The 25,455-nt window shown below is 40.2% G+C and overlaps 1 protein-coding gene across 12 annotated transcripts in view; it reads right to left on the reverse strand.

Annotated features, from left to right (window-relative positions):
* The window catches only part of BRD1 (bromodomain containing 1), a 76,067-nt gene extending 50,612 nt beyond the window's left edge, over positions 1-25,455 (reverse strand). Inside the window, exons 1-5 of one of the 12 annotated variants that reach the window (XM_075742486.1) lie at positions 25,320-25,455; positions 22,357-22,452; positions 17,958-20,762; positions 17,290-17,341; positions 8,555-9,935 (exon numbers count right to left, since the gene is read on the reverse strand). In XM_075742486.1, the coding sequence (XP_075598601.1) occupies positions 8,555-9,935; positions 17,290-17,341; positions 17,958-18,002 (1,478 nt within the window). In that variant the 5' untranslated portion in view covers positions 18,003-20,762; positions 22,357-22,452; positions 25,320-25,455. Of the gene's footprint in view, positions 1-8,554; positions 9,936-13,287; positions 13,587-14,199; positions 14,581-17,289; positions 17,342-17,957; positions 24,428-25,319 lie in introns of those variants that run through there. The other 11 variants (XM_075742445.1, XM_075742495.1, XM_075742435.1 and 8 more) reach the window with 11 other exon arrangements.

The following is a 25,455-nucleotide window of genomic DNA, read 5'->3' on the forward strand; positions in this document are numbered from 1 at the left end:
TCAGGCAAAAGGAAATAATATGAAAATCTGTAAGATTAAGTAGGATCATATATGCACTAAACCCAACAATTTTTAAACATGAACTAAACCTAGTATTTTAATTACTATACTTGTCCTGAGCCTCCAGTTTCATTAATTTGTTATTTTGAATCTTCCATTATCCAACATAACTGTACTAAAGGTACATGCAAAAGACTAGCAAAACTAAATTATACTCTAAAATTATCACTAAAATACTAGTTTCTCTTGACCCATGGTTAATACTTATCAAATCAAATGATGTTCCACTTTACTGGGCAAATAAAATATCCCTATTTTCCAACACAGAGATTGTAGATATGTTTCTAAAACCTGTCAGAACAAAACATATAAACAAAACATAAAAAAAAAAAGTCAAAACAAAACATAAAAAAAATGTAAATTGAATAAATTGTAACAAAGTAAACTGAGTTTCAGCAACACTTGAATTTTTAAGCCTTGCTCAGCAAAGTTCCACAGAACATACCAAGACTCATAGGAAACAGGAAAGACAAAAATTAGACAGACAATTACAGTAATTCCACTGGCACTAAACGGAAGAGAATTAGCAGAAAAATAGAACAAAAAGCTATGAAAGTGTCTATTTTGGGAATTGGAATTAATACTGGGGCCTTGCCAACTCTTCCTTCTAGCTCTGTATCCAAAAACTTCAGCTTTCGAAGATGAGAAAGCCTGGACAGATGCAACCGTGTTCTTCCCACACTGAACCTTTGGCAGCAGCTGCCTATCAGTGTCTGTAAAACTTGCCTTTCGATATACCTTTTTCAAAAAAAAAAACCAAAACCAAAAAAACCAGTGGAGACAGTCAGTTTTGTTGGTGTCTGTATGTCATCCTCTCAAAAAAAACTTCTATATGATTTCTTAACTAAAAAAAAAAAAACAAATCCAAACCCGAACAAAAAAACAACCCTACCTTCTGATCAGCTAAGATCAACACAGGTAGATGAGTAACTATGTAAAAACTGGAGTCCGTTTGCATGTCTTCATTTCCTCTCAAAAAAGGATAAAGTTTCTTTTGCAACTAGCAGAAGCCAGTTATGTACCCAACACAGTACATATCAAATCCTGAAAAGACTGACAGTGATTTCATTTAAACTTCTGTGCAACACAAGTTTGAAGAATTCCCATGTGACAAATACACACTTTCTTAACTATAACTACTTTCCAGCTTTTGCATTAAAGATCTGAAGAAACAGGAATGTCCCGTTCCCAAATCACTTCCCTTACTAGTCTAACGCAGTGTTTAATACCTTCACAGTTACTCCTTTCTGTCTGTATGTTTTAAAATTCTAGTTATTGAATTTGCCTTTCTCTGCTAGGTTGAGAATCCAACAGTATATCTACCAATCCATATTCTGAAACCTGAAAGTCTCTGTAGGTTCCTATTTTTTATTCTACATTTATTGGACCTTAAATAATATTTTGTTTTGACTGAACATCTAGGAAGCACTTCTTGCTTCACATGACTATGAAACCAAGCATCTATTTTTCTTCTTCAGCAAAAACAACTAGTAAATTTTTTCTTGGACAGGAAAGTAGAACATTGAACTCAAGAGTTAAGAAACTGCTATTTCAGTCAATTCTGTTAGTTCTAACAGGTTACTTTTTTCCTATTCTAACAATGAAGTTCATGCTCTTCCAAAGCTTTGGTTAAGGAAAAAAACCAAAACAATAAAAAAAAATCCCACCCTGTCATACTGGAAAAGCTCCTTAGTCTTCTCAGAAATATCACATGCATAGATTTACTTCTGCCACTTCCTATACGGAATACTGAGTCATGACTTTTCCTTAAAATTACTCAAAATATTTTTCTGTGCTTCTTTTTTTGTAGTAGTCATAACCATACCACACATGATTTTCAAATCTAATCTCAAAAGGCCAAATTCACATCAGCAGAAGATGCAGTATTAATACAAAAATCACCTTTTTATCTGTAATAAAAGAAAACTCGGTTTTTATCTACTCATTTTTGTGCACTCTAACTTGACTATTGAGTAAAAAAACTGCCAGGAGACAGTTCTTCAGACAATGTGTACTGTAAATCATGATTTGTATGGCACTTAGAAGACATAACACCCTCTAATTGCCACCAAAAAAATGTAATGAAAGTTCACATAACTGGTGAAACTCAGAAGTACTGAAAAAGAAAAACACATGAATTATGATCATAACCACATTATCACATATATAGTCATTGTGGACCGAAACTCTCGGAGGATGCACTGAATACTAATGATGCACCTTACAGAAATATCTAACGTAATAATTTCTGCTTTAAGCTTCTTTGCCCTGTACATGCAAAATAAACAGAAGGCAGAAAAGAAGAAAAAAAAAAGAAAGAGAATTCTAGGTAAAGCATATTCTTATATTCCTTTTGTTAAAAGGTCATATTTAAATATGAGAGCACATCCATCCTCTGAATTTTTAATGGGGGGGAATCACCGCTAGGACATCAATCAATCAACATGTGGCTTTTAATACCACATATACACCTGTATCTTCCCCACTATTTTTACTCAAAATCAAAATCCACTCCTACAACCTATTTAGTAAGTCACAATTTCTCAAACACATTAGTTAATTCTTATTTAATAAGCTGACCAGAGTCAAGACACATTAGCTTGCAAAGCTAGTGAACACTGTAGTAGCTCTTTTCTTGATTTCGGGAAAATTATTTTTTTATGTAAGCAAAGAGGTCAGGATGACATCAGCAGCAATTTCCGCATGTATCAGAAAGGTTTCAAAGTCAATCAGTCTTACAAGAAACATTACTGGACAATGACTGCTAGCATCCTCTTCCACTTTACATAAATGATTCTATCATCTAATTATTAGGTACAGCCTTAAGGCTCTCCTGTAATTAAAATATTTCCACATGATTTTGTGAAAGTATACATACACGTATATTCAAAGATAAACAGCTAACAGACATTAGTCTGGATTTATTCAACTTTCAATTTTTTTGCAACACTGGTAGTAGTATTTTTTAATTACTTTTTTATGCTGATTTTTAAGGAGCATTTCTTATTCTTTTCCCCCACTTAGCAACTTTCTCCAGGTATTAAAAAAAAACCCAGTACCCTAAAAACACTACAACAAATCCCCAAAAGAAACCCACAAGCCACTGTATGATTAAGAAGCATCATTTGTGCATTCAGACTAACAGTGTCTTAAAGACCTTCCAAATGTTCCTTTCCGCTTACATTGTGTTTCATCACTTTCTGTTTATTTTTCTGGTCCATACTCCATTTTAGAGACAATCAAGACTTCTGTGTTGAGATAACAAGGCTACATTTAATTATTTGGTAAGATAGTTCAGGATAGTTCGATTGCATAAATTATAAACCAAAAGGAAATACTAGCTCTGCCTTGAGACATACAGTAACAGAAATCAAGTTTTACTACCCAGAGCAACACGCTTTCTAATAAAAGCAAAGGTCAATATAGAAAAATCAGTTAATGTGCAGCACAAATGTTCATTTCTAAAGACAGCTGAAAATTGTTTTTTAAGAGTCTGAGGAATTTTTGCTTTCAGTTATCTGCCCACTACCTACTTTCATAAGGGTATTTTCATTCTCTTTCAATAATACGATGCAACACAACTGATGCATACAACACAGAAAACACGTGTAACACCTCATTCCTGCTTATGAAAGTGGGGCTTTCTTTGCTTATTTTTTTGCTCTCTGTACAATTACTGCATTTCAAATGCTTTCTTAATTTCAGACACTACAAATATACCATGTTGAAACCAGAACTAAAGATGAAAGCAAGTATTTATGTATTTTAAAATATCTGCTTCCACTTAATAGAGCAGTACTTGCATAAATGGTAATTTAATAAAGCAGATTACACTGCATTTACATTGAAAATAATGAAGATTAAATATTTTGTATCACATTAAATTTCCACCCAAGCATATAGGCACAATATCTTAGTTTCACATTTTTGAAGAGCACGAATATTAACACTGGCTTTGCTTTTCACCAAGCAATCAGATTTTAAATGCCTCTTTCAACACACGAGATCAAGAGACTACACCAAAACAATGTTATATGTCCTGAAGAATCAAGCACTCAACAGTAAGAGAAACCAGACAGTTTTCACAGCTAACACTGCAACTCTTCTCCTTTGTGTATCCATCCTACTCACTGGCTAAGGCAGTTGTTATAAGGGACAAGGATGAGCAGCAACGGGAAAAAAAAATAAATCCACAAGAAATGGAGCACAGAGCCAGTACAAGACAACTAACAGACAAAATGCTAGATTTAGATTGTCAAGTCAGCCCTAAAAGTCAGGATCTCCTAACCTGGAAATTTTGGACTTACAATCTAAAAGAAATATTAAGGGGAAAAAAAAAAATTATTTATCTACTAAGGCAAAATTCAACCATCACACATCATGAGTCGAGTACGACCACCGCAAGAACAAATTTGCCACTGTCTTCAACCAAACTAGCTGGTCACAGTGGGAGGCCACTTTTCTGACAATCATTTGCTAGCAGGTGCAGGTTCTGTCTGTCTGTCCCTCCCATACAGAAGTACAGTTTGAGGGAGTGTCCTTCTCCACTCGCTCCCCCATGTAACATAGCTGCTCCGACACTTCCCAGAAATATCTAACTTTTAGACTAAGCTCATTTCTCCCTTAAAAAAAAAAAAAAGCTGATGAATGCAAGCAACAATCTTCAACAGTTCTGTATTTCAAGAAAAATTGAATGGAATTTCCTAGTAAAGAGACACCACACAGAAGGCCTGATGCAAATCATATATGCATAAGAGGTTCCCCAGTGGTCCCACACACTATTCCAAATGCTAAGCAAGTTACTAAGTAGTCAGTGCTGACAGCACTGAAAACTGAACTCACCTTAAGGTTCTAACATGACCTACTGCACCTTTGGAAGTGGATATTTGGGTATAGACTTTCTAAAACACCTAGGCCACAGGATAGATAGATGTTCAGCATTTTGGGAAAAAAGAGAAAGAAAAGAAAAAAGAAGAGACAGGGAAACAAGCATTCATCTGCTATCATCAATGGTTAAAAACTTCTAATCCTACACTCTTAAATCAGTAGTTCACAGATGATAGTCTGAGAGGCCCCATAATTAGATGACAAATGACCTACAGAATGATATTATCTATGTAATTTAACAACAAAAAGCTTAGAGTATGACATTTGTGTAAGAAATGCTGGTAACTAAAAAGTGTACAGCTCTCAAAATCATTCCAGGCAGTAGCATAGAAACCTACAGATAACCTGATACAGAAATTCACGAGCTACAGAAAGTTGTGTAGAAATTATGACATATGTTGTTCTACACCTGTCTTTTTAACATATCCTGAACATTAAGACAGGCATTTTGAAAAACAGAATTATTAAAAATGGTGTTATTAAAATGCCCAGTCTTTCATATACACTCACTATCCAGTTAAGGAAACAGCATACAATCTTCTACCTTAAACTAAACATAAATGGCAAGAGGGTTTTCCTCAAGTTTCAGCAGGTGTGCTCAGGGGCTACGTCTACCACTTATTCCTCACTACAATCTTCGTATTTCTATACTTCTCCAACCACCAATTCTAAAGCACCAGCTATATGCCAAGGAAACATACAGTCTAGTTATTAATGAGTAAGAAAGTACACCAACATCTCCACATGGGCCTCAATTTCCAGAGATGTTTAAAACATCTTCATTTCAAATTCTTCAGGAAAAAAGTACAAGTGTTTAAACACTGAACGTATATGTTTCTTCTCTGATGATTTAAATAGCTTAATTACTCTTTCTCGAGATCTCTGGAAAGGCAAATCATGTTTCAGCTTCAAGGGAAAAAATGCACATTAAAAAACAGATTAAAGGGATCATTTAAATGAAGACTGCTGCGAAATGATCCACATCATTCATTATCAGTGTATGGGTATGTATTTAAAACACACACACAAGCTTTTCTAAAAGAAGGATAGCCGAAGAAAATTAGAAAACTGAGATTTGGGTCTGCAGCATAATGTCTTTTCCTTTTAATATGCCCATTTCTGTTTTGCTTTTAATTCAGGTATTAGTTTTCTAATTCACATTACAAAGAATACTTAAGTAAGAGTCTCCTTCAGCTGCAGGCAAGCAATTCATAATAAAGCTCAACTTTAAAGTAGTTTTAAACTCTGTCCATTTTTTGTACACTTCTGACATAGAATATAGGAACTATACTTGTGTCCGGTGACATGAAACCAAGTATAAATAGAAGAAAGCTGAATCTCTCTGCAGTCTTGAAAAGAAATGTAGTTGTTATAAAAAACAAAGTCTTTATATTTCTGTTCCTGGCACCTAATGACACTGCTAAAAAAAAAAAATCTGACGATTGATTTGGCTATGGTAACAGCCTTCTAGGGTCTGGCTTTTATGAAAGTTACTAATGGAAAAAATTGCCAAAAGTACAACGTATTCTAATCCTCAACTCTCAGTTCATGTTCTTACTTTGTCTTAAAAAACCAAAACACACTACAGCAGTAATCAGGATTATCCTAATTAAGACAAAAGCAAATTCTTTCATACGCACTCTTCCCCCTCCCCACCCCCAGACAACAGTACCTGTTTAAATAACAATATTAGTTGCTTACTGTCAACTTAAGCTTTTCTGCAGTTCATCACTGAATAAAAATACCATTTTACCAAGCAAATCATAACAGAGAACAATGCAATCAATCTGTCTGTAAACACCACACAGGAGCTAAAGGCTGTTTGTCAAAGTCGGTCAATAGCTACTTGTGTTAACAAAACTTATTATGGGAAAGGACTGCAGTTTCAAAACATGTATTTATTTAGATTAATTTAACCAGCCTTAATTGTCCAGTGCCTGAGACTTGGGAGTCACCTTTTAAAAAAGCATGGTGTATTTGTATTATTTTAAGAGGCCTCACTGTCTGAGCATTCAGAGTCCTGTCACAGTACAATGAACCTGCACATGGAAGGGGTGCCTGTTTGAAGAAACTTTTTAAACTACTGTTCTTAAATCAGCAAGAATTTAATTCAAGGGGTAAACAAACATATGGATGTTGTAAATGCTAGAAACGAAACAAATACTCCATAAAAACAAGCTTGGTTTTAGTCCCAATAGTCCAATTTTGCACTTCTCAGCCCAGTATATTGCATCTCAAATGCTCAGCAAAGCCAAAACTGTATCTTTCTATTCCAGAGCCTTCTGTCATTGCTGAAATCCCAGAAACAATTTGTTTCCACTGTTGAAATGCACTGCAACTCTGTTTAACTGAAAGAAGTCTGAAAAGAGATGCTACTGTTCTCTTAAATTAAGATATAGCTAAGCTAACTGAAGTTAATGCTGAGTTTAACTCTTGAAATAAAGATTAAAATCTTCAGTTTGCTCCAATTCTGTTATTACTTATGGATACACCACTTGAAACATCCCTGCTTTCCAATGGATCACTTCACTAGCCTCACCAGATCTAGAGCCATCTGCCAGCCCCCCCTCCCCCCCCCCATCACCACTGTTAAAATACAAGAATACTGCATGTTAAATGGAAAGAGCAATTACAGTTCCGGTATTTGTGCTTTGTATTTGCACGACAAAAGTTCCTGTAAGAACTGCAAGAAACACACCACTATAAAAATCAGCTTAAACAGAACTTCTGACAAAGTATATATTAGTAAGCAAAGACAAGATTAGGATTAAGATTGTCACATGGGTGAACTAATTTTTGCTCAAACGTAAACATTTCACTGAAGTTATAGAACAGATATTTGACAACATCATTGAAAGGGAGGGCACATTCATTTCAGGTTCCATGACTAAAGAATACATTAACCAGCTAACTTACCATCACTTACTTGCTAACTTTTCTAAAAAAAGTCTGGAAGGTACCAAATTCATCCAAGCCATGATAAACACTACTGCATTTGCAGAAGGAAAAATGTAGATTTAGGAAAAACCTCCTGAAAAATTACTCTGCCCCAGAAAGAAAATACTTCCTGGAGGGTTTCTCTGTACTACTAATACAGATCTTACAGGACAAGTTTATACTTAATTTAGGTGAGATGAACAAGATTTAAGTCTTATATTGCAAATGTAATTTTCAGTTTGAGGGTCTTAAAACTAGGAAGAGAAGTTCAGATTCCCAAATTATAAATACAGTTAACTTTGAGCTTGGCTGGTTTTTAAATATGAAGGTCAATTACATATGCTATTCTGAATTCGATAGTTAATTCTCAAAAGTACAACAAATGACAACAACTGAGCACACAATACGATTTGGTCTGACAAAAAAAAAAGTTTCTGAGAACAAGACAGACCACTTGACCACTTACTAATTTTACTGGGGAAGTTACTGCATTTTTAATGCAATTTCACAAAAGTACAACATACATAATTTACATTAATCATCTGAGTATAGCCTTTAGGGAGCGCACCTAAGAAATGCACAAAAACTTCAAGTCAGCATCTAAAAGCACTGGCTTAATATTGAACAGATAATTAAGTAAAGGTTTCTCTCACTTGGACGGTTTGCTTACCTCTGGGGGGGGATATAAGGAGCAGATACTGTTGGCATAACTGTACAGGGTTCAACCACTGTTTTCTTGGCCTTTTTGGTCTTTTTCCTGACTTTTGATGTAGACCTAGCAGTTCTCACTGATCCCTCCTTTCTACAAACACCGTTTTTAAATTCAGCTTCTCCATAAATATTTAGAGGTCTCCGTGTGCAACCTGGTGGAGTATGTACATCGCAATAGGCAGTCTTTTTTACAGAGAACGTTGTCCCACTGCCGGTTAGTTCTTTCACAGGTTCCATTTTCATATATAGACCAGCCTTTTGAGCACACGTCACATGGAATGCAGTATAGCAGTTTGCTTTGTGGCACTGGATGCAGGCACCAACACCTTTCTGTTTACAGAGGTAGCATGTTAACTTCCATCTGGCTGGGGGAATGTTCCTGACACCATCAATTGGCTCAATAAAAACTGTATTGGCAAATCCGACTTCTGGAATCCACAAAGCACACACAACGTGTCCCCAACGATCGTCATCAGTCTTTTTAAAGGCACCTCCCTTGTTTGGGCACAGCACGCAGTCTACAGGCCGAGAACGGGACTGCAGACAGTGTCTACAGAGCCACTGGCCCTCAGGTATATATGGCACCCCATAGCATTCCTGATGTACTGCTAAATTACACATATCACAAAACAGGATTACATTGCTGTTCTGACATTCACCATCCATGCATATACAACACACCGCATCTTCATCAATTAAAGACTGATGATCACCCTGTTTTTGGTTCTCACAATAAGACTCTTTTTCAAACCTATCCATAAGAAATTCAAACATGTTTTGTGAAACAACTGACACTCCATCACTTTTCCGCTTCTCATTTATTATTTCTAACCACGCATAATCTTCTTCATCCATGTCATACTCAACTTCATTATCAAGTTCTTCTGCTGACTTCTCAATGAATTTGTAATAAACTGGAGGTCTCCGAGGAGCCGAAGGGGGACTGTATTCAACAATCCGTACTTTTGGTTCTGGAAGAGGAGTTGTTGTAGCAGGTATGCCATGTGAGCTCGGAAGAGCTTCATTTTTCTTTTTCACTTTGTTATTTTTATGCCGTTTGCTTCTTAGACAAACTGGTGGTCTCTCACTATTTTCTTTATTGCTGTTGCATTCACTCATTTCCTGGGCTGTAAGATCATCTTCTAATATAATCTCTAAAGGATCAAAGATACTGATCCTATGCAGGCGACCTTCAATTTCTATTTCAACCATTCTTTGAGCTTGAGCGTATGTCAAGGTTTCTCGTGTGGGGGAGTGCTTAATACTGCATGGGGAAGAAGAATGCCTTGCTGCCGATACTCGATGACATCTTCCTTTTCTCCTCATTTGGTAATGTTTACCTAAAATTAGAGCAACAGTTAATATTATGAACTCCAAACAATCATATTAAAATATTAGTTTTACCATAGCAAGAAAAAAAAAACCTTCAGTTCTACAGCCTCCAACTTATCTACTCAACTAAAAAAAAAAAAAAAAAAAAGCCTGTCACCCTTATTTAATAGGACCGCTCACACTGTTTTGTACAAATTTACCTTAATGGTAAACAAACCTCCTAAATAACAGCTTCTCTAAATATACACAGCTATACAAAATCCCCGATACAAAAATCCTACAGAAAAGCTATCTGTAAGAACTCCACGTGAGAAAAAAAAAAAAATCAGAAGTGCCACAGAAAAAAATTACACCTGTTACATTGTAAGAAAATCTTTAATACAGTATTTCCTAATACCTTAAGGGTGTCTGCAGTTTTAAGTTACTTTCTCCGTATCTCTCCCCAAAAGAACATCATTGTGAAAGAAAAACAAGTATTCCCCACAATGTTTTCCAGTGCAATTAGATATAGTCATGTTAACAGCTCAATTACTAGAGCTATACTGAAAGGCAGAAAAATACGCATACTTCTAACTTTGGCAAGTTTGACAGCTCTTTATTTTTTTACTTTTCTCAGTTCTTAGTTAGCCTATTACTCTTTACAAAATGACAAGACAACAATTAACCTGCAGTGCCCAGTATGGCGCAGCATGGACTGTAACTAGGAAATATTCCACTTTTACAAGTGGAATACAGCAATTTGACTTACAGCAAAAACATGCTCTGTGCACGTAAGTGTGCATGTATATATACCCTTCTCCCTCAAGAGATTCTTCAAGAGTTGTTCTCAGAGCAACTGGAGTAGATAAAATCTCCCTGTCTTTAAATCCAATCCCAAGCTCTTTAACATAATTTTCAAGTTCATTACTTCCTGCAAAAAGATTGTTCCATATACTGTACAAAAAGATAGCTTTCACACACACACACCATGAAGCACCATAACTAGGACAAGCATGCATTTTGATCACAAAATTTCTCATTAAAAGCTTCCATACTTATGCCTTTTGACATTTTAATGTTGGGGTTTTTTTTCCTATGAGGGTTAAAAACATAAAACCAACTGATAAAGTCAGGTCTAAAAGTTCTATCCCCCTCCTTCCTTCTTCCTAATAAATCATTAATAAATAGCAAAATTCAACCTCAGCTACAGAAAAAACTCTTGATCTTTAATCACTGGCTTAAAGGATTATTAGGTCCTCACCGTTTCAATTCTGACCAATCGGAAATTCTGCACTTCAAGTCAATGTTGTGTTAAAATAACACAACTAGTGTCAGCATGTATTCTCAAAATAGCAGAGAAATATAAAGATCAAAACACAATTATCATTAGAGACTAGTATCTGTTTCAGGAAGAAAATAGCAAGGACTGGAACATTACATGAACGACTCCATGTAGCCTGCCTTTTGCTTAGTCTATGATGACAATCTCTAAAGGTGCACCTTCAAAGTACTGAAGGAACTCCTTTTACAGGAAGACTAAATAATTTAAGCAGCTAGCGTTAAAACTAGTTCTTGAGAGGGTCTGATCTATCAGCTCTCTAAAAATGACCTTGTTTTCCCAGAGAAATTAAAAAGACGAAGTCTAAGCTGCTTTTATTACTCCTGTAAAAATTGTGTTGCTCATAGATCTGACTTTTACACAAATAATCCTTAGCTCTTATTACTTGTTTTTATAGCAAAAGGACAAAACCGAACAACGGTCAGTGTTTAATCATGACAGACCTCTGATCTGTGCTATATAAACAACAGGTGAATAAAAAAGGCTCCACCTCCTCCAACAAGTTTGGAAGCAGTATGTAATAATTTAATTATGTAAAACAACATAGGATTAAACCATACTGATTTCTTAACTACAGAAGAAGTTTAAACTGCTAATACTGCTACAGAAGGTCCAATAACTAGAAACAAAGACATAAAGTTAGTTTCCAGTTTCACTACAGATTTTATAATTTAGAGGCCAAAGATAATACAGTGGCTCTGATTCCCGTTTATTATTGTGAACAAATAATGAGGAATTCTTCAGCTAAAACACACTGATGTGTCAAAGTACAGCAACCTACTACAGATCAGAATGGTTTCATTTTATGTGGGTTTTTTTATATGTCTTTAGTCGCCAATCAAGAAAAACAAATTATTTACATTATATTTACCTCATATAATTGCACTTTAATTCTGTGTAGATGTAAAAGTTTGTACTTTTTTTTTTTTTTTTAAATGTCCCTTCCTACATCTTGGCTGGTTGTGTATCTGTTCACAGTGACTCATGAAGATAGTGACTGTTTTGAACAAAATACCAGGGGAGGGAGGAAAGGTAGCCCTCAGAAATCTAAAAAAAAAAAAAAAAAAAAGTGCAACTTGTCCACACTATCTAACGTAACCCAGTATTACAGAAAAAAACATTTCCAAGATCTCCACTCCCCTGTTCCTGAGATTCTTAAGCATGGCTGCAAGTATGGAAGAAAATATTTAAAAGCACAAGTAGTCTTGCTTTAAGATTTAGGGCTACTATCATAAAAGTCAAACTGTCTGAAGCAGAACGATAAAAACAATTGAGCTAACATCTAGGCATTTTCCCTGTAATACTCAACTGTAAATAAAGGTAAATTAGGAAGCAAATTGCAATCACAGTTAAATGCAGAATGGATACCCTACAAACACAATGCAATGAGTATAGAATTGGAACTAGTAATACTCTGGCCAAATTTCATAGAAACTTAGTGTGAAAAACTTAAATGCTCTGGAAACCAAAGCAGAGTTTTGTTTTGTTTCTCCAAAATTCTTCTGTTTGCAAATGTCCTATAAATATTCAGAGGAAGATCAGATTTCTGCACAGCAAATTCATGACTGGCAACTGGTTTGCTTTTCCTAGTTAATTATCAGACATCTTTCTTCCCTCCCCCGTGTAGATCCACAGGAATGAAGACCATGGACCGAAGTTTTAAAAAAAAGTAAACCAAGAGAGTTTCCATTCAATACTAATAGAGATACTACACTAACAGCAAAATGAAGTTACTCTAATATACTTCTGTTAGCACTTTTCTGCCTCTTACAACAACTCAAAGGCTGCAGGAGATAAAACAGGGAAGTTACCCACAGCTTTACTCTCTTGGAATTACATCAGCTGCTTGGGAAGAAAGTCACCAGCAGACGCTTTCCCTCACCACAACGAAAATACATGAAGACAGCTGTTTGTGTGGAATGCACAGTATGAGGGGAAAAATACTTTTTATCGAAGTGCAGGATAGCTAAAACCAACACGGAAAGTATGATAACGTATACTTTTTGATTACAAATTTCTTTTACAATCTCTGTCCTGGTTACCTTCCTCCTCTTCAAATAAACTGCCCTTGGTCCCTGGATCCCCTGCTCAATGGAAAAGGGAATTTCATTCTCAAAGGACACTTTCATGCAGACCATTAAAAAGAGAAAGACACAGGAATGCTCTTTAGTCCCAGACAATGCGGGAGGGTAAGCAAACAGTGCTTGCACGCAGACGGGGCGGACGCCACCCCCAACTTCGGCCGTGGAGCAGGAGCAATCGCCTCAGGGCAATACGCGAACCGGGGTGCGCGCAGCCCAGCGAGGCGGCCCACGGGCGCCTGAGCGACGCGGGATGCCCAGAACCGCTCTCCCCCGAGCCGGCGGAAGACCGCCCCCGCCACTGCCTCCGCCGCCGGCAGCGCCTCCCCTCCCCCGCGCCCCCCGGGATCACGCAGCCATCCCGGCTACCGGCGCGGCTCCACCGCCCCCGCCGCTCCGCGCACGGGGCCTGCCCACGCCCACGGGCCCGCCCTCGCCGGTTCTGCGCGAACACTTCCTGCCCACGCCCAGGGAGCCTCCAGCGTGCACACACCCCTCCGCGCCGATGGTTCCTGCCCGGCCCCGGCATTCCCCCCTCTCGGCCCCCGGGAGGATGGTTCCTGCCCAGGCCCATCATCTCCAGCCCTTCCCAACAGTCACCTCCCTCCCCTCCGCGAAAATACTCGGCCCACAAATATGGCGGCTGACAAAACAGCTCGAGCGGCGCCCTCCCCCAGACCGCCGCGCTCGGCTCCCCCCCGCGCAGCCTCCCCGCCCGCCCGCCTCTCCCCCCCGCGCCCTCCCCCGCTGCCGTGCCCAGTCCGCCCTGCCCTTCCCCCCACCGGTCTCCGTCTCGCCGCGGCGGGACCCGCCGGCTCCCGGCCCCGCAGCCCCCACCCGCCGGCCCACCGCCGCCCGCCCGGCTTCACTCACGCTGTGGGAGCCGCCGAAGCGCGGCTGACAGACCTCCCGCTCCGCCTCTGCGGCCGACGCTGCGGCCGGTTTAATGGCGGAGGTCCCGCCGGTGCTACCGTCTGGCCCCGCGTCCGGCAGCCGCGGGCGGGCGAGCAGGCGCTGAGAGGGCCGCGCTGCCCGCGGCGGCGACCCGGCGCTGGGTGCGGGGCTGCTGCTGCAGCCGGGCGCGGCGCATTCGTGAGGCGCGGCGCAGGTCGCCGTCCGGCTGCGGGCTCGGCGCTCAGCTCCCGGGGCTGAGAAGCTCCCCTCCCCCCTCGGCACAAACAATGCGGCTTCACCACAGCGCTGCGCCGACGGGGGGGAGGAGAGGGAGGGAGGGAGGAGGAAAGGAGGGAGGGAAGGGACGTGAGGGCGCCAGGCACCGCCCAGCCCCGCCGCCGCCGCGGGGCGGGGCCTGCGCGCCGCCGCTCCGCCGCCCCCGGATAGCGGAGGGCCGGGCGGCCTGGCACCAGCCGGCACGGGGCTCTCCGAGGAGCGGGCGGGGCCTGGCCGCGCCTCGGGGGACAGGGCGGGAACGTGCTGCGCTAGCTCCGGCCGCCGAGTTCCCGCCCAGGGCCGGCCGGGCCCGGCAGCAGCCAGGCCACCGAGCGCCGCCGCGGCGCCCCCAGCGAGAACATTTAACCGCCCCAGCGCAGGGTGAACGAAACGGGGGCGGGCCGCGGCTTGTTACGAAACCAAGGCTCGAAACTATAAGCGAGTGGTTTTTATTATTTCCTTGGGGGAAGTCCAAGCTCGGGAGCCGGACGTAGAAAATTTACTTGAAAGTTAGCTCTTGCGTGGTCTCCGCGTGAGGCTGCTGCTTTTAAGTTAACTGATAATAGCCTTGCACTTTGGCAAAGCAAAAGCTAGTTATTTCTGGCTTTGCCTGCAAAGGACACCCCTTGTTGGGTATTATTTTTAGACAACCATTACAACCATATTCGACATCTGGAGGATTTTAGTGCAATACATTTCTGCAAGGCAGCTGCACCCACATGCTCAAAAAAACTTTAAGCTAGCCCAGCCTGAGACAAACACTTGCCTTTGCCGATCATACAGAACAAGTCCTGCATGCAGTAAAAAGCAAACGGTCACAAGTATGTATGATTCTCTGCCCATCTGTAACAACCATCCACTGAGTAAAGCCTTCCAAATGACTTACTAATTCATTTTCATGTTTTCTCTAGCATTAGTGTGTTTCCTTGCCTCAAACAGCAGTTAGTTCAATAAATTTATGACTAGGAAATCGGAAATAGATACACCTGTCATTACTTGTAGAAAGTGAATTAAGGTCCTGAATCCTGTAGAACAGCCAAAGTACTTTCCAACCCCTTCCCCATCAGGGAACATCCACAGCATGCTGATCTCTTAACTAAACAGAAGCTATTAAAACAGTACAATTTGTGCAGCGCCCTCAGTGTAGAAATGGATCTTAAGGATCAGATAGGCCCAGTAACTTCAATTTCCGATACAAAAAAAAAAGATTGTATCAAACGTAGAGGCCATCTGGTCATTTGTGTACTTGCCCGTGAGGAATTACTCCCTGGTTGTATCAGTTAAGGGATCCTACCATCGGTCTCAGAAGTCTTACAACGTGCCGATTTAAGTTAATGTTGTTGCACTAGAATTCAGTTTGTGAAAGAAAGATTAAAGAGGGAGCAGCATACTAAATCATATACATTAGCACACAAAGTATAAAAATGACTAGAAATTATAAACATTGTCAAGAAGGTAATAATAATTTCTAATTTATGATAGAAAACACGTTGTTTATCTTTTAAGTGATAATCCATGTGTGTTATCTGCCCTGCATCTGTACAAATGCTTTATAACTGGAGACAAGTTTTTCCACCGAGAGCTTGATGGTGTCCATACTCTCACGTGTCTGGTGCGCACATATGTCTGGCACTTTTCCAGTTTCTTCTTTCTGCTACGTGGAGTACAGCACTTCATAGCTGGACATCCCTTCAATAATGCAGTGTTCCTTATGGGCATTTCCATCATTTAACCATTTTTTTGTAGTTTAAACTCATGCTTTATTCTCCCTACTAAGCTCTACTTACACAAGTTTTCTTGACATTCATCTTCCAGCTCCACCTGCCCTGTGCACAGGGCACATTAGGTAACAACACTCCATTCATAAGGTGCAAGGTCCTAAACGTCATGCTGATAAAAACAGGAAGTGGCAGTTCCAAAATGATCCCATTAAAAATTCAGCGGCAGCACCATCGGTTCCCACAGCCTATTGACCAAGGACTCATAGTACAGCCTGAATTAATGCCGACAGCACGCTATGGTCCTAGCAGATCTGAAATGAAAAGCTTCTAATCCACGTCAGCCTAATGCAGAAAGACCTCCCTGCTCCTCAGATTCTCTACAGAATTTCACAGAACTGCTGAGCTTAATTTCCTGGTGCCCATACTGAAGACAGTGTCTTCACCTCAAATGAATAGCATGCAGGCCAGGTTTATCAGTGTTCTAGATCCTCTCATTAAGAAAGCATGAGGAGTTTTCGCTATGGACTGTCCCGGCTCTGACACAGAATGCATGTCATTCCTTGTGACAGTACCTCAGAGCCATGGCACAAAGATCAGGGCAGGCTCAGTTCAGTATTAGGAACCTTACACTTTCAAATAATTTCTCATTGACCTTATGACAGGTTGAGATCAGGATCCTCCACCCCTCCACGTTAAATATTAGTACGTTAGCCTGTATTATTTCAAACTGTAACAGTAAGTAGTATTGTTTGGGGCATTTGACCAGTTCTCAGCACATGCTTCTATGATCTCAAAGATCTGTTTCCTTTGCCTTTTCCATCTCACAAGTGAGACTTAGTGCCTCAAAATAGTATTTTTTCTATTTTTGGACAAGGAGGAAACAATTCTACTGGGATACCGTAGTGAAAAATAACTGACCCTCTGAACCATGGTCTAATGGCAACAGGACCCTAACCACCTTTTTTGGCACTGTCTCAACACATGCATTGGGCTTCAGTCCCAGTCCATCAGAATCTTCACACCTGTATTTGGCAGCATCAAGTTTTTATTCAAGTTGCCACTGCTGACTCACCCTGCATGGAAGACTTCCATAGAAGGAGTATCTTCTGCCTACCAGCTTTCACCTGCATTAGTTATCAAATTCTTAAGAAAAACACTTCAAGAAGTAAGGATCATGTAAACAAACACAAATGCTATTTATCTGCTTTGGCATCCTCCTCTCCTTCCTTGCAGAATCAAACTTCATGAGACACATTTCTACATTGATAAAGTGTATCACCTACACAGTATCACCTTTGTTTTACAATTAATAAAAATCAACTCAGACTTGGTGCAGCACTTAAATATTGGCAGTGGTGCTGCTCTTCCCTGGATGGAACTCTGTATCCCTCCCCTGGCCTGAACAGCTGGCTAGTGAAGGGACAAGCAAGAGGTAGAGCCCACTCCACACATTCTAAAGAACCTGTGAGAATCTTACCATTTCAAGATATGTTTTAGACTGCTATAACATGTGTGTGGGTCTTCTTCCCATCACGATGACAAATCTGCCTAATGTGCATCACGTGACGCCTCTGTATGATGTCCTAAGCCACCGTTAAGTCTGGTTTCCCCACTATATGGTTTACACCTTCAGACTCATCTATGCATGATTAATATTCCACTCTAGAATACTGTCTCATAAGATACAAAATTACCATGGTCCCCTTATCCTGTAAGGGGATGCTTCTTGATCTCACTTACCTCATCAGTCGTGTTATATGGTGCTGGCAAAGCATTCGTGGGCATGACTCTGCAAGGCTGGTTGTTCTCAAACCTCACAGAAGCCAGAACAGCACGCACTGTGGAAAAGATGCTGCAACCCTATCAAAAGACATGTTACGGCAGCGTGCTGACAAACAAAACCACAACTGTGTATCTTCAGTCCGTGAGGTGGTGTAGCGTCCCTCCACCTCTTCTAGCTGATCTTTGCGAACTACTGTACTTAAAGAAAAACCCACATATCATTAATCCATCTCCTAGGTATCACTGACACTTTGGCAGAAAGACTGGCTTCTTTTTTGTATTAGACTGAGTGGGATATGTGCTCCAAAGTCCTAGATGACAGTTCCAGAATGGGGATCAACCTTTTGGCTTCAAATACGGAATAAAAGTCTTGGCCCTTTTTACCTCTACATGTTTGCTATCTTTCTTGTTCTCTGCTTAGGAAGAATTGTCTGCATTTTCCTTTTCATTCCTCTGATTCTGAAGTTTTAGCCGTATTACGACAAAAGGGTGAGTAAAGATGAAATAATATTGGTGTTCATCCATGTTCACCAACTGCTAAGGAATCAAAGATTTTTGCTTCTTACGGCCTCACTCTTACTTCCTACAAGTACCATCCTTCTCATCCTCAGAATCAAAGTTGTTCTCTATAAAACTGGTAAGAAGACCCTTTAGATCTCCAGAACAGTTCATGTTGATCCAAATGAATGGTCTTCACTGAAACATGAGTTTTGAAACAGACCGGAGGCTGTGTCAATGCCTTTTATGGTACTGATAAAGACAGAGCCTTTTTATCATCAGAGCTCCACTAGAGCTCAAGCTATATCAGCGTGCTTGCTAAGAAATACCTCTGTGAGTTGCATCTGCTAAGCAGTCCTATGGAATGTTATCTATAGATAATATTTAAAGACCATTTGACAGAGTGGTCTTTAAGCTATACAGCTGCTATGCAAAGGCCCTTACCCCATTTCCATTTAAGCAGTTGTGGGAACTACTGCTTGGAGCCACTACTGCAAGAAGAACTATGTAGACTGTCACTTGCAGACAGAAAGATATGTTAAGCACTTTGCTGAGATACTTCCTGCCTTACTTACCCTTCCACTATCTAGCTTGAACCCTTTAACATCATGTACCTTTGGGATTTTGCAGTTACAGGATGCTCTCTACCATATGTGTTCATAACTGTTGCATGATGGAAGGTGGAGCTTGAGCTCACCCCTACAGACACTGCAAAGATAGTAATAATAAAAAATCTTTGGTATTAGCATATACATGAAAGCATATGTAAACTACACTTCAACAAAACAAAACAAAAAAATCCCCAAATTACAAAATGCTGCAGCAAAAGCACAAAGCTTGCCCATCTACTCACCTGTAGGTCTTCCAAACAGCAAAACTACTGTCTACTGGAGACTATTTTATTGAGCACAAACCTTTGGAGCAGAGTTATTTACGCTCTTATGTACAATGATATTTATGGTTTTGTTGTTGGTTGTTTTTTTGGGGGGTTTTTTGGGGTTTTTTTTACAAAAGAGCAGACAGAGCCATAAAAAAGGGAATAATTTGCCCCTTCTCTCCCATCATTGCCTCTTCGGCATGCCCCTTCAGCATCCCTAGTTATTAGCCATCATTAGCTCAGCTAACAAAAGAAGCTGCATGTTTGGAATCAAAGTTTCTGTCAATTCACATAGTATAACTAACTGTTATGGGCAAAGACAAAATGTCACTGGTAATGGGTAGGAATCAAAAAAGCAAAACAATAATTGCTATGTGAAAAGTTCTAAAAATATCATACTTGCATAGCAAAGAATTACAAAACACTGTAGCTGAACAATTTACGTTGCATTTTGACTTCTTTTTTTGCAAGACCTGTTAAGGAAACCTCAGTAGCAGATGAAGACAGAATTTATAGAAAGTTAATACAAAAAAAAAAAGCATCTATTTGAACTGAAATTTTTTGTCAAAGGCAGCCACAGCTGAGGGAAAACAAAGTGCTCTCCACACAAACATTCGATACACAATATATTTCTCAAATCAAACATCAATTTCAGTACTTTTATTTCTAATTTCTCTCTGTGGTTGTTCTCCTCATCAGGTTTGGATTTCAGAAGATACTTTGTTTAGCATGAACTCAGGTAACTGCTTAAGCCAGCAAAACCCATGTAAACAATATTATTGCAAATACATTATTACTTTCTCTGATAACCCTTTCCTACTCCTTGATCCTTTTCTCAACACTAAAAAGGACCCTCTACACATCCCTCATCCAAGCAAAGAAGTGTTACTGTCTTCATAAATTTTAATAATATATAAAGTTTAGTTTATTTATTACATCCCTCAGAGTGACTTCTCTATTCTTAATTCCCTGCTGTCAGTATCAAAACTTGCAAGTGTAATATGCAAGAAAATATAAACTCTGGGTGAGTTTATACTGGTTTTCCTAGTTAGGTCACTCACAAATGTGTATCTCCAAGAAACGATCTCCAATGTTTACAATGAGTTAATACTTCAGCCTTAGTATAATTAAGTTAAAATTCAATCAGCAGTGACACACAAATGCAGTCTTAATTACTTAATTACTTTTCTACCTCTTCCTCATTCATTCTGGAGGACAAACTTGGTCTGCAGATGATTAAGACTGTACGCAATGGAGGAAGTTTTGCTGTTAGAATCCCTAGTCATTTGCTGCAGAAGAAATCCCAAAATAGATGGGCTCATTCGGAATTAAAACTTTGACTCCTCATTTACATGGGGAAGGGCTACAAAGCAAGGTGACACCCAAATCTGGGGAAGAAAAATAAAGTGAAAAAATAAGTCAGAAGCAAGACTCAATACAGGACATCCACAAAAACCCCCAAACAAACAAGAGAATCAGACATGGCTCATAGCTTCCTCTGTTCAGAGAAACCCAACTTGTATATATCATTTAACAAACTAATGAGCCTTACACAAGTTTGCTTTGCTTTGCCTCAGACACGTCTACCACCTCGGCCAGTGCTTGCTGGCTAATAAAGAGATCTTCCAAACTCACACATATATAAATCACTTACTGATACATAATATGGCTTCATAATGCAGACAGAATCTCAGTAGACTCAAAAAGAAAAAAAAAAAAAAAGCTAGAATTAAAACTTCAAATTGAGGACTCCTGAAGATGTATTCCAGCATTATCCTCACTCCACATAAAGGGTAAGTACGAATAAATCCTGTGAAAGTCCTTATCACGTGCTCAACTCCAAGTCAAAAATCATTGACGTACACCTCTGATGTGCTATAAATCCACGATGATAAAGCGATTAGACAGTTGTGTTTGTAACAAATGAGCTAATTAATATAAAAGCACAAAGGCATCATGCTTTTGGCAGTGAATGCCACTTAAAGTTGCTCACAACTACTGTGTAATTGCTCATTCTTTATTTTCTGAGCACCCAACTTGACACCTTGGATCTGATGAGCAGAGCCAAGTGCCCGCTGAAGTTAATGGGGTATGTATGCTAAACATGTAAGTACTCTCCTACCATAAGTGTTCTTAGAAATCGTACCCTTGTGATACTAAATTGGACATCCAAATTTAGGACTTCTGACCTCTATTTTAAGGTTTTTGATCATTAAGTTGACACTGTCTAGATAGGGTCCTGGAAGAGGTTAGAGTCTAGACAAGGAGGAAAAGAGATAATTTTATTGAATATATTACCTCAGTGCATACAAAAGGCAGCAATTCTTTGTGTTTGACTGAAGAATTATTATTTCTTGATACAGTTTTTGTCTTCATGATTTCATATGGAAAATGCATCGTTGATGCAGAAGTTGCTAGAGGTGAAGCCAAAGGTTTCAGTGATTCAGTAAGGAAAATAAACTTGTCAGAGCAGGTTTGGAGATAAATACATTAACTGCCCAATTCTGCTACAACAAGGTAACAGCAAAAAAATGGTTAATATTCCCAATGGAATATTATCAATATGCCACTATAACATTTAATATTTCAAAAGGTATACAAATTCAGAAAGGCAGAACTTCACCACTTTATCATTGCAGTATCAATGTTATCTTTACTACGTAGAAAGAAAGGGATGGAAGGAAGCAAAAAAAAAATCAGATTAAGATGAACAGCTCAGTGACTGGAGAGACTCTGGGACCACAGAACACAACACTCTGTCTGCAGCAACTGAACATCTGCCATTGTCTAATAACACGTAACATTAATATTGACAGAGAAATAGGTATATTTAAGCCATATTTTAATTTCTGACACAGTAGGAAGGGATACAAGGATTTTGTCTAGTTTCCAACTGGTTTTAGGTTCTTATAGCCTCCCTGGGAGCCTTCTGAGTTTGATGTGCACCCCAGTACTGACAATGACAGAGAGCTGGTTACTTACGGTTACTGCAGTGACATTTCCTTCTCTGAACCTGTAACACTATTCTCCAGAGAACCCAGTCTCTTTGGAAGCATGCTCTCTTAGCTTTCCAAAATTCTACAAAACATAACAGGGAGACAGATGCTTGTACTTCGATCCAGGGACTGGAGTGAGAAATTACTTTTTTATATTCATTTAATATCAAATAACTTTTAATTCATGCCAGGTTCAGTTAAACATGCAAATAAAGATGTTTATTCACAATATCTGAAACTGATAAGAAGTTTATAAAGGCATAAATGGGGGGAAATGAAGAAAAAAAAAAATCGCTCTTCTGAAGTTAAATAAGAAAATTTTTGGTTTCTTCCTGTCAAGGTGCCTTGCACCGACTTTCCTAATATCCACCTTGCCACATGACTACGTTCTTTCACATACTTACACCTCAGACTGCATGCTTTATGGAGAATCTGTATCTTTAGACTATCGCTACACCAGTGCTGCTACATTCACCACAAGCTGGCAGTCTGGAGCCTTCTCTAGGAATTGTAGTTACTTTTTCCCTTGCCTGGCACCAGATCACCATCATCTCTTCATTCTTCATATTACTTGGCTGTTTGTGAGAAGACTTTCTGGCCCCAGCTTTGCTCAGGTTTTTAAGACCAATTTTCTTAAGTTTCCTGTTTTTAAAACAGGAAGAAGTTCCAGCTATTTCACTCAATCTGTGATATACATCTACAGATTATATACTGAATCACTGACTGGCTCTCAAGCCACTTAGAAGATATTTTAAATAAATAATTAACTTTCATTAATCTCAACTTTCACTGACCTTCAATGAAATTTTCAGAATAGAATGTATGAAAAAATGAAGAGGTATAGAGAGGTGCATACAGAAAGAGCAACATGGAGTGGGAAAGCACTAAGTGAATTTCGAGCCTTTTTTAATTTACTGTACAATTTTCAACTACAAATTTTCAAAGTCACAGCTGTTAAAAAACAGAAAGCAGTTAATAAAGTTACATATTCTATTACATATTCTACTATCAGGCTTTCTGTGGTGTGATAAATATAAGTATGTAATTCCAAGTAAAATTTAACATAACTGTTACAATTTTATAGTTCTCCAAGAGATGCTTTAGGAGATAATATATTTCTATTTATTATTATTGCATGTTAAATAATCATCAATTTCCTGTCAACAGAGTGGTGATAAAGGCTTCTTAACTAAGCTCACACACGTCTATTACTGAGTCTAGTTGGCAGATCAGGCCAAGACCAAACTTCATTTTTAAGTAGTTTTATTCATATACATGCACTTTGTAACAGTGGAAACTGCGTAAGTCAAAGTAACTTCACCTCAAATCACTTTGGCCTCAGTTACTTGGCCTCAGTCACCTATGGTAGCAGTTCAACTGTATCAGTGACAATACACTGTAAGTTAAGAACTTGTAATATGGAACAGAGAAGAACTGCCAACACACAGTGTAACAGCTATTTTGTTGAGATTCTGAGTAGCACATGAATGAAAAACAAACCAAAACAAAACACCCTTGATATAAGATTTCCAAAGGAAGTATTAACCATAACAGATCGTTTACTTTCTGTTGACTGGCACCATTCACTTAGAAGACCACACCAGTACTACAGAAGTGCAAACATACAAATACTATCGAAGAATGTTCAAGAGCTCCACTATTTTAAATCAAAAAATGATCAACTTATATATCCACCAAAGCATTTTTTGACTAAATCTGTTCAATTAGGGAAAAAAAAAAACCCAAACCAGTCAATTAACTGATGAAAACAACTCAGATCAAAACCCAAGTACTTGCTCAAGCACTATTTCTCTCTCTAAACACTGTCTTAATTCAAAAAAGCATTGCTTCCAAACCAGTGCCGTTAATGTTTTTCTCCTGCTTCCCCTCCCAAAGGTAAGATGCAAGTTATTATGACCAGCAACACTGGAGTCAAAGAAGCAGAAATCTATGACTGCCACTGGGAATTTGACAATAAATGTCAAAGTCTCACCAGATCATATCTTTACCCAGCTCTCTGTAGAAATGACATACATTTGAAAAAAAAAAAAAAGCCAAAAACCCCCAAACAAACAAAAACCCCAGCAAACCACCCTGCTTGCTTCACCCCCACCCCACCTGAAAAGTCTGAATCACTCAGTCCACTTGACAACCTTGACTAATCTTTCTTAATCACAGAAGACAACCACCAACCCACAACTGAACACCAAAACTGCAGGAGCCTTATCCAGAAAAGTTCCAAGATCCTGAGCATACAGCAGGCCACGGCTTCACTGAAACGATGCAATGCACATCCTCCATCCCTGAAAGACTTTCCCTGCAATGGCTGCACAGGAGATCAGATTGAAGTGTCATGTGAAGTGCCCCTCCTGAGGCAGACAGCAGCTGCAAGCACAGCAAAACTGAGCCCAGAACCAAGTCAAGTGTGCTTTAGCCCACCATACATGTCAAGGTGGGCTGTTTTAAATGCAGATATGCATAACGGGTATTAAATTCCTGAAAAGGCGAGGGCTGTGTTCAGACCAGCGGCGTGCCCGCGCTCCAGCGAAGCGATGCCCACGAAGGCCTCCCCTCGGGGCTGCGGCCTGGGGATGCTGCCGGCCCTTCCTGAAGCCGCCAGCCAGGCACCAGCTCCCCGCGCCGACCCGCCCGCCAGGCCCCGCTGCAAGGACGGGAAGGGCCGCTCCGACCGCGGCCAGCACGGGGGAAGCTCGGGGCGCCCTGCCCGGCCCCCTCCCGCGGAAGGCGCTGCCGGCCGGGCAGAGGCCCCGGCAGAGCCTCGAGGCCTGCGGCACCGCAGGAACCCCCAGGCCGGCGCCGTCCCGTCCCCGCCGCCCTCGGGGCCGCGGCAATTCCCTCGGCAGCCGCTGCCGCCCCCCTCCGCCGCCCCCCAAACAAAGCGGGCGAAGGCGAGTGGCCGCGCCTTTGCGGAGAGGGCTCGCATCTCACCCCGGCCCCGCCGCGGAGGCGGCGCAGCACGACACCCAACTCCCAGCGGCCGCCGCCTGCCCGATCCGGATCCGGGGCCACCCCCCGTACGTCGCGGCCCCGGGGGCAGCCATTTTGCGGCCCACGGCCCGGATGA

This window comes from Balearica regulorum, chromosome 1 (assembly GCF_011004875.1).
Source record: "Balearica regulorum gibbericeps isolate bBalReg1 chromosome 1, bBalReg1.pri, whole genome shotgun sequence".
Lineage (NCBI taxonomy): Eukaryota > Metazoa > Chordata > Aves > Gruiformes > Gruidae > Balearica > Balearica regulorum.